At 38.6% G+C, this 12,654-nt stretch overlaps 1 protein-coding gene across 3 annotated transcripts in view; it reads left to right on the plus strand.

The window, feature by feature from the left end:
- The first annotated feature begins 3,226 nt into the window (after positions 1–3,226).
- The window catches only part of LOC135876804 (centromere protein F-like), a 104,462-nt gene continuing 95,034 nt past the window's right edge, over positions 3,227–12,654 (plus strand). For 2 of the 3 annotated variants that reach the window (XM_065402143.1, XM_065402145.1), the window contains exons 1-3: positions 3,227–3,284; positions 5,613–5,816; positions 12,019–12,120. In XM_065402143.1, coding sequence (XP_065258215.1) covers positions 5,784–5,816; positions 12,019–12,120 — 135 coding nt within the window. In that variant the 5' untranslated portion in view covers positions 3,227–3,284; positions 5,613–5,783. The remainder of the gene's footprint in view (positions 3,285–5,612; positions 5,817–12,018; positions 12,121–12,654) is intronic. The other variant, XM_065402144.1, reaches the window with a different exon arrangement.

Genomic DNA, 12,654 nt, shown 5'->3' on the forward strand with positions numbered 1-12,654 from the left:
TCCTTTCGTTTTCAGTCTTCTGAAATATTAAACCTTGAGTGTATATATAAAATATAAACAAATTGTCTCTGTCATATAAGAACAAATTTAAACAACAACCCAATATCACTAGAAGTGAAAGTACAGATTCCAATATTTAGTTGAAGGTGTCGTATTGTCATCAGGAATCCTATTTTTAGTGATATATCTTTATTATGCCTAATTTTATATTTCTTGAGGAACCCAAATTGCCATTCAATGTGCATTTGGGGCTCTTAAAAATGTATGATTGGGCCCTATTTGTTTCTGTAACTAATTAATTGCACTTCTAATTCTCTTTTAAACAGGTACAAATCTGAACTTGAAAGAAGTTAGCAAACATTGATTACAGGAGACTTACCATTCAGGAGTACACCACAGAAGAATTTTGCTGCTCCTTTAACACCAAATCAAAATCACAATGGTAACCCCCACCCCCCGTGTCTAGTATGCAATTGAATAAAATGTAAATTCCTTTGAAAGTACATGTCACTCCAGAAAGCATAAAAGAAAACAAAAGGTGAACGAAGAAAACAGCTGACCATGTGTTTGGCTTATAATCTGCTAATGTCTATAATTTTCCAGTATTTGAAAATTAATTCCCATGAGTGAATATGTAGGAATTTAAGTGAGCATGCTTTATGAGTCCGAGAATATGCTTTGTCTTGATTCAGGGGAGGTACAAATGCAGATACTAATATGGACATAACATATGTACATCCTAACTAATTATGTTCTATAACAAAATATTCAGGTGAAGTTTTCATTAAAAACAATTGAAATTCAGTTTTGCTGGCTGGCGAATCGGGGGCTTGAGGGATTTAGTAGTAAGTGCTCAGAGTTCAAAATGCTTACCAGTGACAATGTACCATCGCACAATTTGCTTGAGTTTAGGGTTGTGAAATTCAGAATCTACAATACAAAACAAAACACACAAATTTCATGGACACTAAAACAAGGTACTACCATTTGACTTGCATTTGGCTACCTGACTAACTGGAGTTGGAGATCAGTCCTTGTTCTCATTTGAAAGCTGAGATTTCAGATGCTTTCGGAAGATGCAAAGCATTCTGGCTATGGTGTTCCTTGAGAAAGTGGCTGCTACAGTTATGAAGGAAGTGGAGAGAAGCAAGATAGGAATCTGAGTGATGTGACTTTAGGCTGAGTTTTCAAATGTGTGGTGAGTCTCATTAGCAAGAAGTTAGGTGTCCAACTCCCACTGACTTTTCTTTTTAAGCTCCTTTGAATCTCAATGCCTGATTTTTCAGTCATGCTACAAAGGAATGTTAATGCCAGGGGAACGGTGGGAAAACATTCTTCATTCAGGCCATATTACAATATACATTTGTACCCCTGGTATTGGTCCCTCAGTCTAGTGGTTGCATTTTCATTGTGGCACTGAGTTCCAGATCTCAGTTTTCAGTCCCTGAACTATTCAGTTTTATTGGTTTTAGAACTCCCTTTGAGTCATTGTCTTAATATATCACTAGAGATTAATGAGGGCTGTTGCTTTTATCACCCTTGTCTAATATTAGACATAAGAAATGGAACAGGAAAGATATTATGTATAAAATGAACCAGATTATTAGCAAATATTCCTTGTCAATTTGTAGATTCTAAGTTTGAAGAACTCCAAGAAAAATACAATAAAGAAGTTGAAGAAAGAAAAAAACTGGAGGCAGAGCTGAGAAATATCCAGATTAAAGTATGGGTATAGAGTATCTCAGCATTATAATCTCATTTAATGTGTGAAATGGAGAAAGGTGCAGTTCTTCAAAATTAGCCATATGATTTTTCAGGGAAACTGGTAAAATTAAATTTGCTCACTGTTCATGCCATTGAGATTAAAGTATAGATTTAAGAAGAGTAAGCAGTGGGTATGGTTAATTTCCTGGCAGCATTTCTGAAAAGTTAGTACTAATTAGAATACACAAAAAGGACTTTTTAAACATATTGTTGTCATGTAAATAATCACACAGTATTGGGGCCCTTAGTGCTTTAGTCAAAAACCCCATTCAAATGTTAGATGTATTGGAAAACCAAGTTCTGTAAGTACCAATAGCAGCTTTTTTGTATTTTTAGAACATAAGGCTGGCCCTACTGGATCAGACCAATGGTCCATCTAGCCCATTATCCTGGCTTCCGGATGGTGCCAGATGCTTCAGAGGGAATGAACAGAACAGGGCAATTTATTGAGTGATCCATCCCCTGTCATCCAGTCCCGGCTTCTGGCAGTCAGAGGTTTAGGGACAGAAAAATATCGGATATTAGAGCCAAAACATGTTTTTTGAGTCCAGGTATTTTGTAAAAGTAAGTGCAAATAAATGAGTCTCTCTCTTGTGTGTGGAATGATTTGCATGTAGAATTCTTGCTAATGGGATCACCACACATTTGGAGATGAATAGAGCCCATAGTCTAAAATGTAGCTACATTTGTCCACAGAACACAAATGAGGATCAGAACTAATTTACAGTAAGTCTAGAATGAAGTACAAAAATGAATATTATGCATGTCAACAGCTAGCTTTACAAAACTGATCTGATCGTGAGGAATGTGCAGGGAAGGTACCTCAATGTTAATTGATAGGATGCCTCTCTTAAAAAACAAAACAAAAAACTTGCTCTACTAAATATAAGGAACCACAAGTCAAACTTCTTGTCCTTGAGATGCTGGCCAGCTTAGATATATTTGAATTGCAGATAGTACTCTCCCAACGCTCTTCAGCTGCCTGTGATGTTAATCGGCAAAGTATTCCAGTCAGTTGACTGCTGGGGGTATAAAAGCAGACTCGTGTGAATCATATAGTACTTTGTGTTGATGGATGATCTGTGTCGCTGACTCTGTTATCAAAAATTGTAACTGACAGTTTGACCAATTGCCCTATCTTATTTCCACCATACAGTAGTGAATTAATTCTCTTATGAATTGTCAGCTGTGTAAAGGTAGATATGCTTTCCCCCCCTCTTTTTAAATGGAAAATAAATCATTCTCATCCTCAAAGTACTAAGAGTCACAGAGAGATTGCTCGGCATCAGGCTTCTTCATCGGTGTTCTCGTGGCAACAAGAAAAGACACCAAGCTGTCCTTTATCCAGCAGTCAAGAAATCCCTTTAAAGAGAAGTTTTACTTTTCCCATTCTCCATGGGAACAAGAGGCAACTCCTAGCCACCGTGGCTTAAGATCAAAGAAGACAGATTTCAACAACAGTTTCTTTGACAATTGTAATAATTCTTCTGTCATCGAGCAATTAAAAACACAGAACCAAGGTATCTTGCAAGTGTAGTTATGACTTTAAATCTATTTTGTAAATAAGAACATCTTATTTTTTTAAAGATAATTAAAACCCTCTGTGTTTAAGGACTTCACTGAAGACTGTTTTATATATAAAATAGGGGTAAAATACCTACTCAACTTGTAAGATGTTTTGAGATCTCTGGGTAAAAAACACTATGTACATGTTTATTAATTATTTTATTGATTTATAAAGTTTTTCCAGTATGAAAAAATTAACTGAGCTAAGAAACTGACTTGTTTTATTGTGGTTTTGAATTTAATTCTTTGGAAGATCCTGTAGAGTAATCTGTTCTATCAAGAAGTCATTTTTCATGGAGATCCTTGCCTGGTTAAACTAAAACCATAGTAGAATGAGCATCTGGAGCTTCTTCAAATGAGAAGTCTTTCCCCCCACCATCCCCCCTACGGCTACACTAGAGAGCTTAAGCTTAAGCTCTCTAGTGTAGCCACTCTAAGCCGATGGGATAGAGATCTTCCGCTGGCTTAATTACTCCGGGCCCCGCAAGCGGTGGTAGCTATGTCTCCTGCCGACACAGTGCTGTCCACACTGACGCTTAATTCTGTGTAAGTTATGTCGCTCAGGTGGGTGACTAATTCACACGACTGAGCAACACAACTTATGTCGACTTAAGCTGTAGTGTAGCCATAGTGTCAGTGCAGCTGTGCAGAATATCCCCTTGGAAGTCTTTGTAAACATTTAATGAACACTATAGGATGAACCTTATCTTCAGCAGATAAGGTGACCGGTGACTTAAGGCCATTTCATGTCTTCTGCTCTGCCACCTGTCTTTGGTCTTCAGATTTTCTGTCAGTAAATTTTGTTACATTGTTGGAAGTGTTTGGGACAGTGTCTGTATCCTCCATTTTTTTTTTCAGTGAATGGATGGGTCTCCTTTCTTAGATTTCTACTTTAATCCAATTAAGCCAAAATCGTTGGCAAATGGTCTTCGGAAAAGATAATTTTTTAAATGGTAATGCTGTTCTGCAGGATAGTTGTCTCAATTCAAACACTCACCCTTTGCTTACCGTTAGTTTAAATGGGAAGAGTTTTCATTCAAGGCTTAGTTTATATGCACGGTCACATCGTAAAGTTAATTGCAAACCTAAGATGAAGTTTCAGCTTTGGAAGCCTGAAGGTTGTTGTTTTTTGTTTGGTTGGGGGGGGTGGGGGGTTGGGCGGGGGAGGAGGAAGGGGATGGGGCAGGGTGAAGGGTCAATGACTGAAAAAAGGAAAATTCTCAACTGCTATTGGCTGCCATCTGTTTGTTTGCAGATAGAGTACCAGTGGAATAGGTCTTCATAAAAGAATGATCAGATCATTTATTTCACATGCTAATAATCTGAAATTGATGATTACTGTTCTTCATGTGCAAAATTCCATTGAAGTCTGTGGAAAAGAAACTATAGATTCTGAGCCTCCCCAAACACACACACGTGTATCATGACAAAAGCAGTTTTGATTTTTAGATATGCAGTGTTTTAGTGATGTGAAAAAAAGACCCTATATTATATTTACTAAAGCCCCTTCCAAAAAGGGAGACATGCATTGAATAAGTTAAATGAACACTATTTGGTTAAATTTGGCCCAAAACACAGGTTTGTAATAGTTTTTCTTAAGAAGCAGCTTTTTCAAAACTTAAGACCAAATAGAAATATTTCAATAACGTTTTAGAAAATTCCAGTGGAGGTAGTTCTTATAAACAAAGAGCAGTGATTCTCAAACTTTTGTACTGGTGACCCCTGCCTCTGAGTGTGCCCCCCCCCCGTATAAATTAAAAACACTTTTTAATATATTTAACACCATTATAAATGCTGGAGGCAAAGCAGGGTTTGCGGTGGAGGCTGACAGCTTGTGACCCCCCACATAATAGCCTCAAGACCCCCTGAGGGGTCCCGACCCCCAGTTTGAGAACCCCTGACAAAGAGCCTCTGCAAAATTTGTGGCCTAAACGCTGCGATGTTGTGCCAATGCATAAGAATCAGAAAATGAAGCTAGTAAAAAACAAAGTGAAACTGATCTACAGTCACTATCCAAGCTCAAAAAATAAACCTAAATTGTGCCAACTAGACTTTTAAAGGCCTTTCAATTTTCCTAATTTGATAATAGATGTTTAAAATTTTTTATATTGCTACATATTTAACCTGATAAGCAGTTATTAAGTAGTTATTTTTTTATTTGCATCTTATCAAGTGCATAGAATATGTCTAATTAGAATGTGTAGGCTGCTTTAAAGTACTAATACAGTAAATACCTTTTTAAGTAGAAGGCATCATATTAATCCTTTTTCTTTTAAATTAAGAATTAAGCTTTAGAGTTCAAGAACTGGAACATCTGCTACAAGATCAAGAAAAAGAAAAGAAATTCCATATGAACAAACTTCAAGAAATTCAACTCCAGCTGGAGAAAACAAAATTGGAATGCACAGAAAAAAGATTCTGTTTTGCACAAAATTAGAGATGAATTGAATAGAATGACAGCACAACATGATCAAGGTACTGCCCAGGTACTGTACCATGTTGCACCAGGCCTCTTCTGGCTGCTTTTATAATTATTGTTAGCAGTAGTGTGTGTCAAACATTCAGTCATATTTACAAGATTCAAGATACTTGAATAATGTTTCTTAGAACATCCTGAGGATAATGAATTGAAAGTATGCATTATGTTGGACAACCTTCAGTTCTTAATTAGCTTGCCATTTTCTGCAAGGGTCCAAGCACTTCTTAGCAGGTACTTAGCATCTTGCAGACTCATGCCTTTGGGCATGATTCACTGAAGATCTGGAACATCTTCTCCAGTAGGGCCCTACCAAATTCACAGCCATGAAAAACGCATCACGGACCATGAAATCTGGTCATTTGTGTACTTTTACCCTATTCTATACAGATTCATGGGGGAGACCAGTGTTTCTCAAATTGAGGGTCCTTACTTCTGTGCTACCTTCAGAGCTGGGCAGCCAGAAAGCAGTGCCTGTTGGCCAGGCACCCAGTTCTGAAGGCAGTGCCCCACCTGCAACAGCGCAGAAGTAAGGGTGACAATACCATACCATGCCATCCTTACTTCTGTGCTGCTGCTGACAGTAGCTCTGCTTTCAGAGCTGGGCTCCCAGCGAGCAGCTACCACTCTCCGGCCTCCCAGCTTGAAGGCGGCGCCGCCACCAGCAGCAGCACAGTGGTAAGGGTAGCAGCACCGCAAACGCCCCCTCCCACAATAATATTGTGACCCCCCCCACACACACACACACAACAGCTTTTTGGATCAGGACCCCTACAATTGCAACACCATGACATTTCAGATTTAAATAGCTGAAATCATGAAATTTATGGTTTTAAAAATCCTATGACGGTAAAATTGACCAAAATGGACCGTAGTCCCTACCAATAATATTACATAGAGCAAGAATGACACCTGGTGGCCAATTGTGACCTTAAAGGGACACTGTCATATAGTTTAACATTTTCAGCCTAAACTACCATAAATTCAGGGGAAAGTTACTTGGATTCTAAACTATCGCAGGCTAAATACTTGGGTAAACTCGAGTTAAGAATGAGAGTGCCTTACAATAAATTTGTAGTAATTAAAACTAACAAGTATTAACTTTGAATTTCCTGTATTTTTAAGTTAAACGTAAATCGCAACCCAACATTTAAAAATTTGGAAATGTATCATTAAGGCTCTCAAACAACCTCAACTCTGCCTCGTCAGTGACTCTAGCCTCTAATCTTTCTTCCTGGAAAATGTGTTGTTTTCAAGTCCTTCACATAAGAGTTTGCAAGATTAGGTCTCCATACTGAACTGGTGTTTTGATCAAGGGCTTTTTGTACTGGCTCTAGGACAATTTGTAAAAGCCAGTGTATTATCGGTTTAGTGAACAGACCACTGCTATCCCTTTGTAACTTTTTCCCCTTCGAGTGGTTATCCATATGCACAGTTTGCTGACGGTGTGCAATGTACCCCACTCACCCATGTTCAGAGTCTCATGCACCTTGAGCGGCCTCATGTCCTGCACCGAGGGCATAAAAGGGTGGAGCAGGCCAGCCGCCACTCAGTTCTTCTCATGCCTCCTGGCTTCGAGAAGAACATGGGCAGTGAGCAGTGCTAACAAAATAACTGGCTCTTTTCAAATTTGTGCATAGTATAGATAGGGCTGGTTAGTTGTTGCCCATTGGCATTTTGGTTTTTTAACCAGAATAGCTATTTATTTCTGGTGCCAGGATGGCTTCTTCTAAGTCCCCTGGATTTACATACTGCCCATCAAACAAGGGCACTATACCCTTTAATGTTTGGCATTTAAAATATTTATTTTGTCTGGGGGAATATCCCTGGAAAATGTGCTATTTGCAAGTCCTTCACTTGCAGGACCTGCAAATCTAGAGAAGCCCTGCTCCAGATGTACTTAATGGGTAAAGCAATGAGACTAGCTTCAGGCCCTGGGTCATATCATCATAGAATATCAGGGTTGGAAGGGACCTCAGGTGGTCATCTAGTCCAACTCCCTGCTCAAAGCCCAACTTATGCTATCTTATGTCCGGACAAAGCGTCTTTAGGACACATCCTGTGTTCCTACTGACAGTTGTCACAGACTTACATCTGAACTAGCAGATTCATCTGCCTATATTTTTCTCTGAACCACCCGCTTCTAAGGCTGCTGCTATGCTCTCTATGTTGAATGTCAGACGTGCTTTGGCATGTTAATTTGCAAAGGCTGAAATCTTTTAGATCTTCATCCAGTTAGGTGCATATATGACTGTGTGAGGGCCTGTTTAATAAGTGGTTAATATGGATTCTCCTGCTTCATTCAGCATTTATTCTACCAGAGCTTAGGCATCATGGCTGATATATTTCTGTTGTGGAAATATGTAAAGCAGCTAGGCTGTTTGGGGAGGCACAGTCTTCCCTACCCGGCCCTCCATACAGTTTTGCACCCCGATGTGGCCCTCGGGCCAAAAAATTTGCCCACCCCTGCTTTAGGGGCAGAGGGACTTGCCTACTTTCAAATGTTAGGCTGTCTTTTATTTTGATCTTAACTCTGAATTACCTTGGTTTCTAATGCTTGATTTTGTTTGTTTTTAATAACTGCAGCATTATTATGAATGTAAAAAAACACTTACATGTACTGTCAACTTTACTCACAGATTTTAATGATTTGTTTGGTTTGGTTTCTGCCTGGGGATTTTCTTCATTATTTTTTTAAGACATTTTGAAATCTTTTCCATGCAAAGAAAGAAAGCTGGCAGAGAGCCCCCGGTGTTATGCAGAGAACAACGGGGGAGCTAAGTAACAGGAAACATTGTAGTGCTTAGAAGTACGATAGGGGTTAACCAGTCTGTATTCCTCAGGTTCTGTTGTTACCAGGAGCACTGCAGGTTCTGGTGGAGCTTCTGAACTTTGCAGGCACTCTGAGTTGAGATTATTGGAGAAACTCTGAGGAGCTACAGGAATTCCTGAGAACATGGGGAAGTTCAGCTGAATGTTTTGGCCTCTGCCAATTGCTGCAGCTCCACAATTTTCCTGTGCATTTGGTAGAACATTGTAGCTCATGCAAGTCATGGATTCCATGATTCTTCATATTTATCTTTAGCTTAACTCTTTTCCCATCCCCTTTGTGCCCCTCCATACACACTTAGATTAAAGAAGTTATGTTGCCATGGGGAAAGGGACCACCACATGTGTCTTCTGTAGATGTGATGGTTGTCACCTACCCTTTGCTGTCAGGGTTTTTATATATGCATGCAGATTCTGCTGCCTACTTAAGAATGTTAGAAAATTCTGCTGCTTCCTACATCCTATATACAGGATGCTGAAGATTATACCATCATATGAATGGGGGTTAAGAATTTCCCTCTGGAGAGGTACGGTAATGGCTGTTCTTTGCTACCTCTGTGAGGCCCCCATTGAGAGAAGGTCTTGGCTGGGAGTAGGTTGAGGCCAGGGACATTGAGCCAATCCAGTGTTATTACCATGTTTGTATACAGATGTTCAAGTAATTTAACAATGAGAACTTTTGACCTGTGAATAGGCCCTCTCCACTTCAGTGACTGATAGCAAATTGCAGAGGAAAGATTGATTGGTTGCTACTTCTGATGTCACAATGATGCTACTTATGAATCACCTGAGTTACTGAGCAAATTGCAGAGGAAAGATTGATTGGTTGCTACTTCGGATGTCACAATGATGCTACTTATAAATCACCTGAGTTACTGGCATAACTCTGTCACCATAACCTCTAGGTGTGACTGTTAAGAGCTTTTCTTATTACAGTCTAGCTTCTTTAAATGAGTTGGAAATCTGACTGAATTACAAATTATATTATTAAATATGGAATATATGAAGAGTCTGGGGTGGGTTGCCACCGGAATATTCAAAACCCAGAAAAAGGTGAGAGAACAAGTGGTGAATTTTATTAATATTGTGATTTTTTTTTAAATTGTTTTCTTTGGCAAAGTAAGAAACTATTTGATGCAGAAACTTAATGTCGTCTAAAGTGTAACTCTGCTAAACTTGGAAAGTAGATACATTTATTATACTGTGAAACAGGGATTTTTAGTTCCACTTTAAATGCCAATGTCAACCTGTTGGGTGAGAACCAAATCCACTTCAATTTAGGCGGAAACAATTTATTTTAGCCTTTATTATATATGTTTTCAGAAAATGCTACTATCACCTATGAATTACATAAACATTCAAAAAAAGATAAGGCAAGAAAAGGAAATGCTCAAGTTATCTTTCTTGGGGACAGGGTGACTCTTTTCAAATCTCTGCTATGCTTGGCTATTTTTCCTCTGTATCTTCTCCACTATTATGTCAATCATCTATTTTTTTAATCCTCTGTTCTGTAACTTTGCGCAGACTCAGTATAGTAAGCTACCTCATCTGTGTCTTTATCCGTATATATTCCACTCTAACCCCCTAATTAAAAGATTCTCCTGCATAAATCACAATAACTAACCCAAATTAATACATTTTTTGCTTATTCTGCTAAAACTTACTTATATCTGTGTAGTTCCCAATGCATCTATTCCTTGCTGTCACGCTCACTGGCTCCATGCAGTTGTACTTACATTACAGCAATTTTTGTTCTTTTTACTCATCTGTTTTTGTGGTCTTGAGTTTTTACTTGTTAGCTGGTCGAATGGACGGGTGGAGGATGAGGGATTGTACCTGGCTTACTGAAAGCTAACAGCTCTCTTCTCTATCCTGCTATCTGCTTGGTCAAGAACTTTATATATGAAACACACAAACCAGTTTTCTGATTTACAGACTGTTTCAGCAAAATCTGATGATCTAAAGCAGCAGAAATACATACAAAAAGCAAAAATTCCTTCCTATTTTCTTATAGTATTATATATAATAATTTCTCTAACATTACTTAGTACATATTTGACTAACACAATTCATTACACAGTTCTCCAACAAAGCTTAACTATGTATGTGCTTGCTCATGGTGGCTCCATAATGTACAGTAGAACTTCAGAGTTACGAACACCAGAGTTACAAACTGATCAGTCAACCACACAAATCTCATTTGGAACCAGAAGAACACAATTAGGCAGCAGCAGAGACACCCCCTTTCCCTCCCCCCCCCCCACAAGGCAAATACAGTACTGTACTGTGTTAAACTACTAAGAAATAAAGCAAAAGCAGCATTTTTTCTTCTGCATAGTTCCTCACTTCAATAAAGCATAAATTAAAATGAAATATATCTCCACATATGCCAGTAGCATTTTTCACATCCTTTTAAAATTATATTCAAGTAAATTGTTCATCTTTTGCTTTAAAAGCATCCAACCATGAAGATGATTTAAATCTTATCAGCAGTTCACTTTTTTATTACCTTTAAAAATAGTTACTTGTCTTAAAGAAAAGATTTCAGAAAATAAAAATGTGTTCTGTAGAGAGAAAAACAGTTATTCTGCTAGGACAGCTTTCTGGTGAATTGGTTGTAAGTCTCCCTAACATGCTGTGAATACAATGAAACTGTAAGAGGCAAAGGAGCGACGGTAGTATTGTGTTCTGAGAAAATGTATAGTAGTGTGCTTTGGGCAACTTTCAGACTTTTATCAGCAGATTGTTTTCACAATAGAAATTACACTGGGAATTTATTAAATGGGGTTTCAGTGTACTCTAGTTCTTTATAAACCACCAAAATTACAAGCAATATATTATTTTAATAAAATGACAGATAAACTGAAACACTTCTAATAGGAGAATTTCCTCTAAAAAGGACATTCTTAGCATATTGATTTTCAGTTTAAAATTTCAGTCTAACCTACTTTAAACAATGAAAATTGTTCTGTTCTTGCTGTTCAAAATAGTTCACTAATTTTTTTCAGTTGAATCAATGTGCTGATTCACTGTAAATTGAAAGTTGCATTGAATTTATCTCCTGTGCCTAAACACTTCTAGTTTTTGCTGCTCATTTATTGAAACTTAGCACACACTTGTACTATAGCCAAGTGTAATCTGTTATCAGTTTGGGATGGGATACCTGTGTGGGTGTTCACTAGGTCATGGAAGACTGTAAGCAGTTTGGGGGCAGAGACCATGACTTCCTTGTATGTATGTGTTTTTTTTTTTTTGTTTTGTTTTTTAACAGTGCCTACTAAAGTGGGGTTTCAATCCTGATTGCGGGGGCGGGATTGCTATTGTAGTACAAATAATAAATATTCCCCTTGCATCACTGTGATTTATGATTAAACTTTTTATAGACTGAAATGATGGAGGAAAACATGAAAAGATTACTGAAATGGCAAAGCGAAGTTGAAATTAATCGTCGCTCCTTAGAAGAGAAAAGAAAAGAACGGGAAAAGGTAAGACAAGACCCATTTTTTCACAAGTTTAAAGTTGCCTCCAGACTGCTGTTACCAGAGTGAACAAGTTGTTCATTGAGTATTTGTCCATGTAGATCCCACTCTAGGTGCATATGTGCCTCAGGCACGCAAGATTGGATTCTTCTTCTTTGAGTGCTTGCTCATGTCGATTCCATATTTGGTGTGTGCGCACCCCCTAGGGCCGGCTTTGGCAACCTCTGGAGCCCTGTGCTTATGTGCTGGTACATTGGGCCCTGCTGGCCCCATGCCCTCTCAGTTCCTTCTTTCCACCAGTGACGGTTGTTGGAACGTTTCTTGTTTTCACAAGTCCGATAGTGGTTTCTCTAACTTTGGACTCTGAGTTTTTCTTGTATATCGTTACTGTAGTGTTAGTAGTTAGTATTTAGGAGCGGAGTCCCATTAGGGACATAGCCTCAAGGACGGGGTATGCCCCGGTCCCTGGGGTTTAAGCCATGGGCTGGGTGCAGCAAACCTATGTCTATTAGTGACCTGAACACGAGCTGCCTTAAGTGC

The sequence above is a fragment of the Emys orbicularis genome, chromosome 3 (assembly GCF_028017835.1).
Source record: "Emys orbicularis isolate rEmyOrb1 chromosome 3, rEmyOrb1.hap1, whole genome shotgun sequence".
In the NCBI taxonomy this organism is placed as follows: domain Eukaryota; kingdom Metazoa; phylum Chordata; order Testudines; family Emydidae; genus Emys; species Emys orbicularis.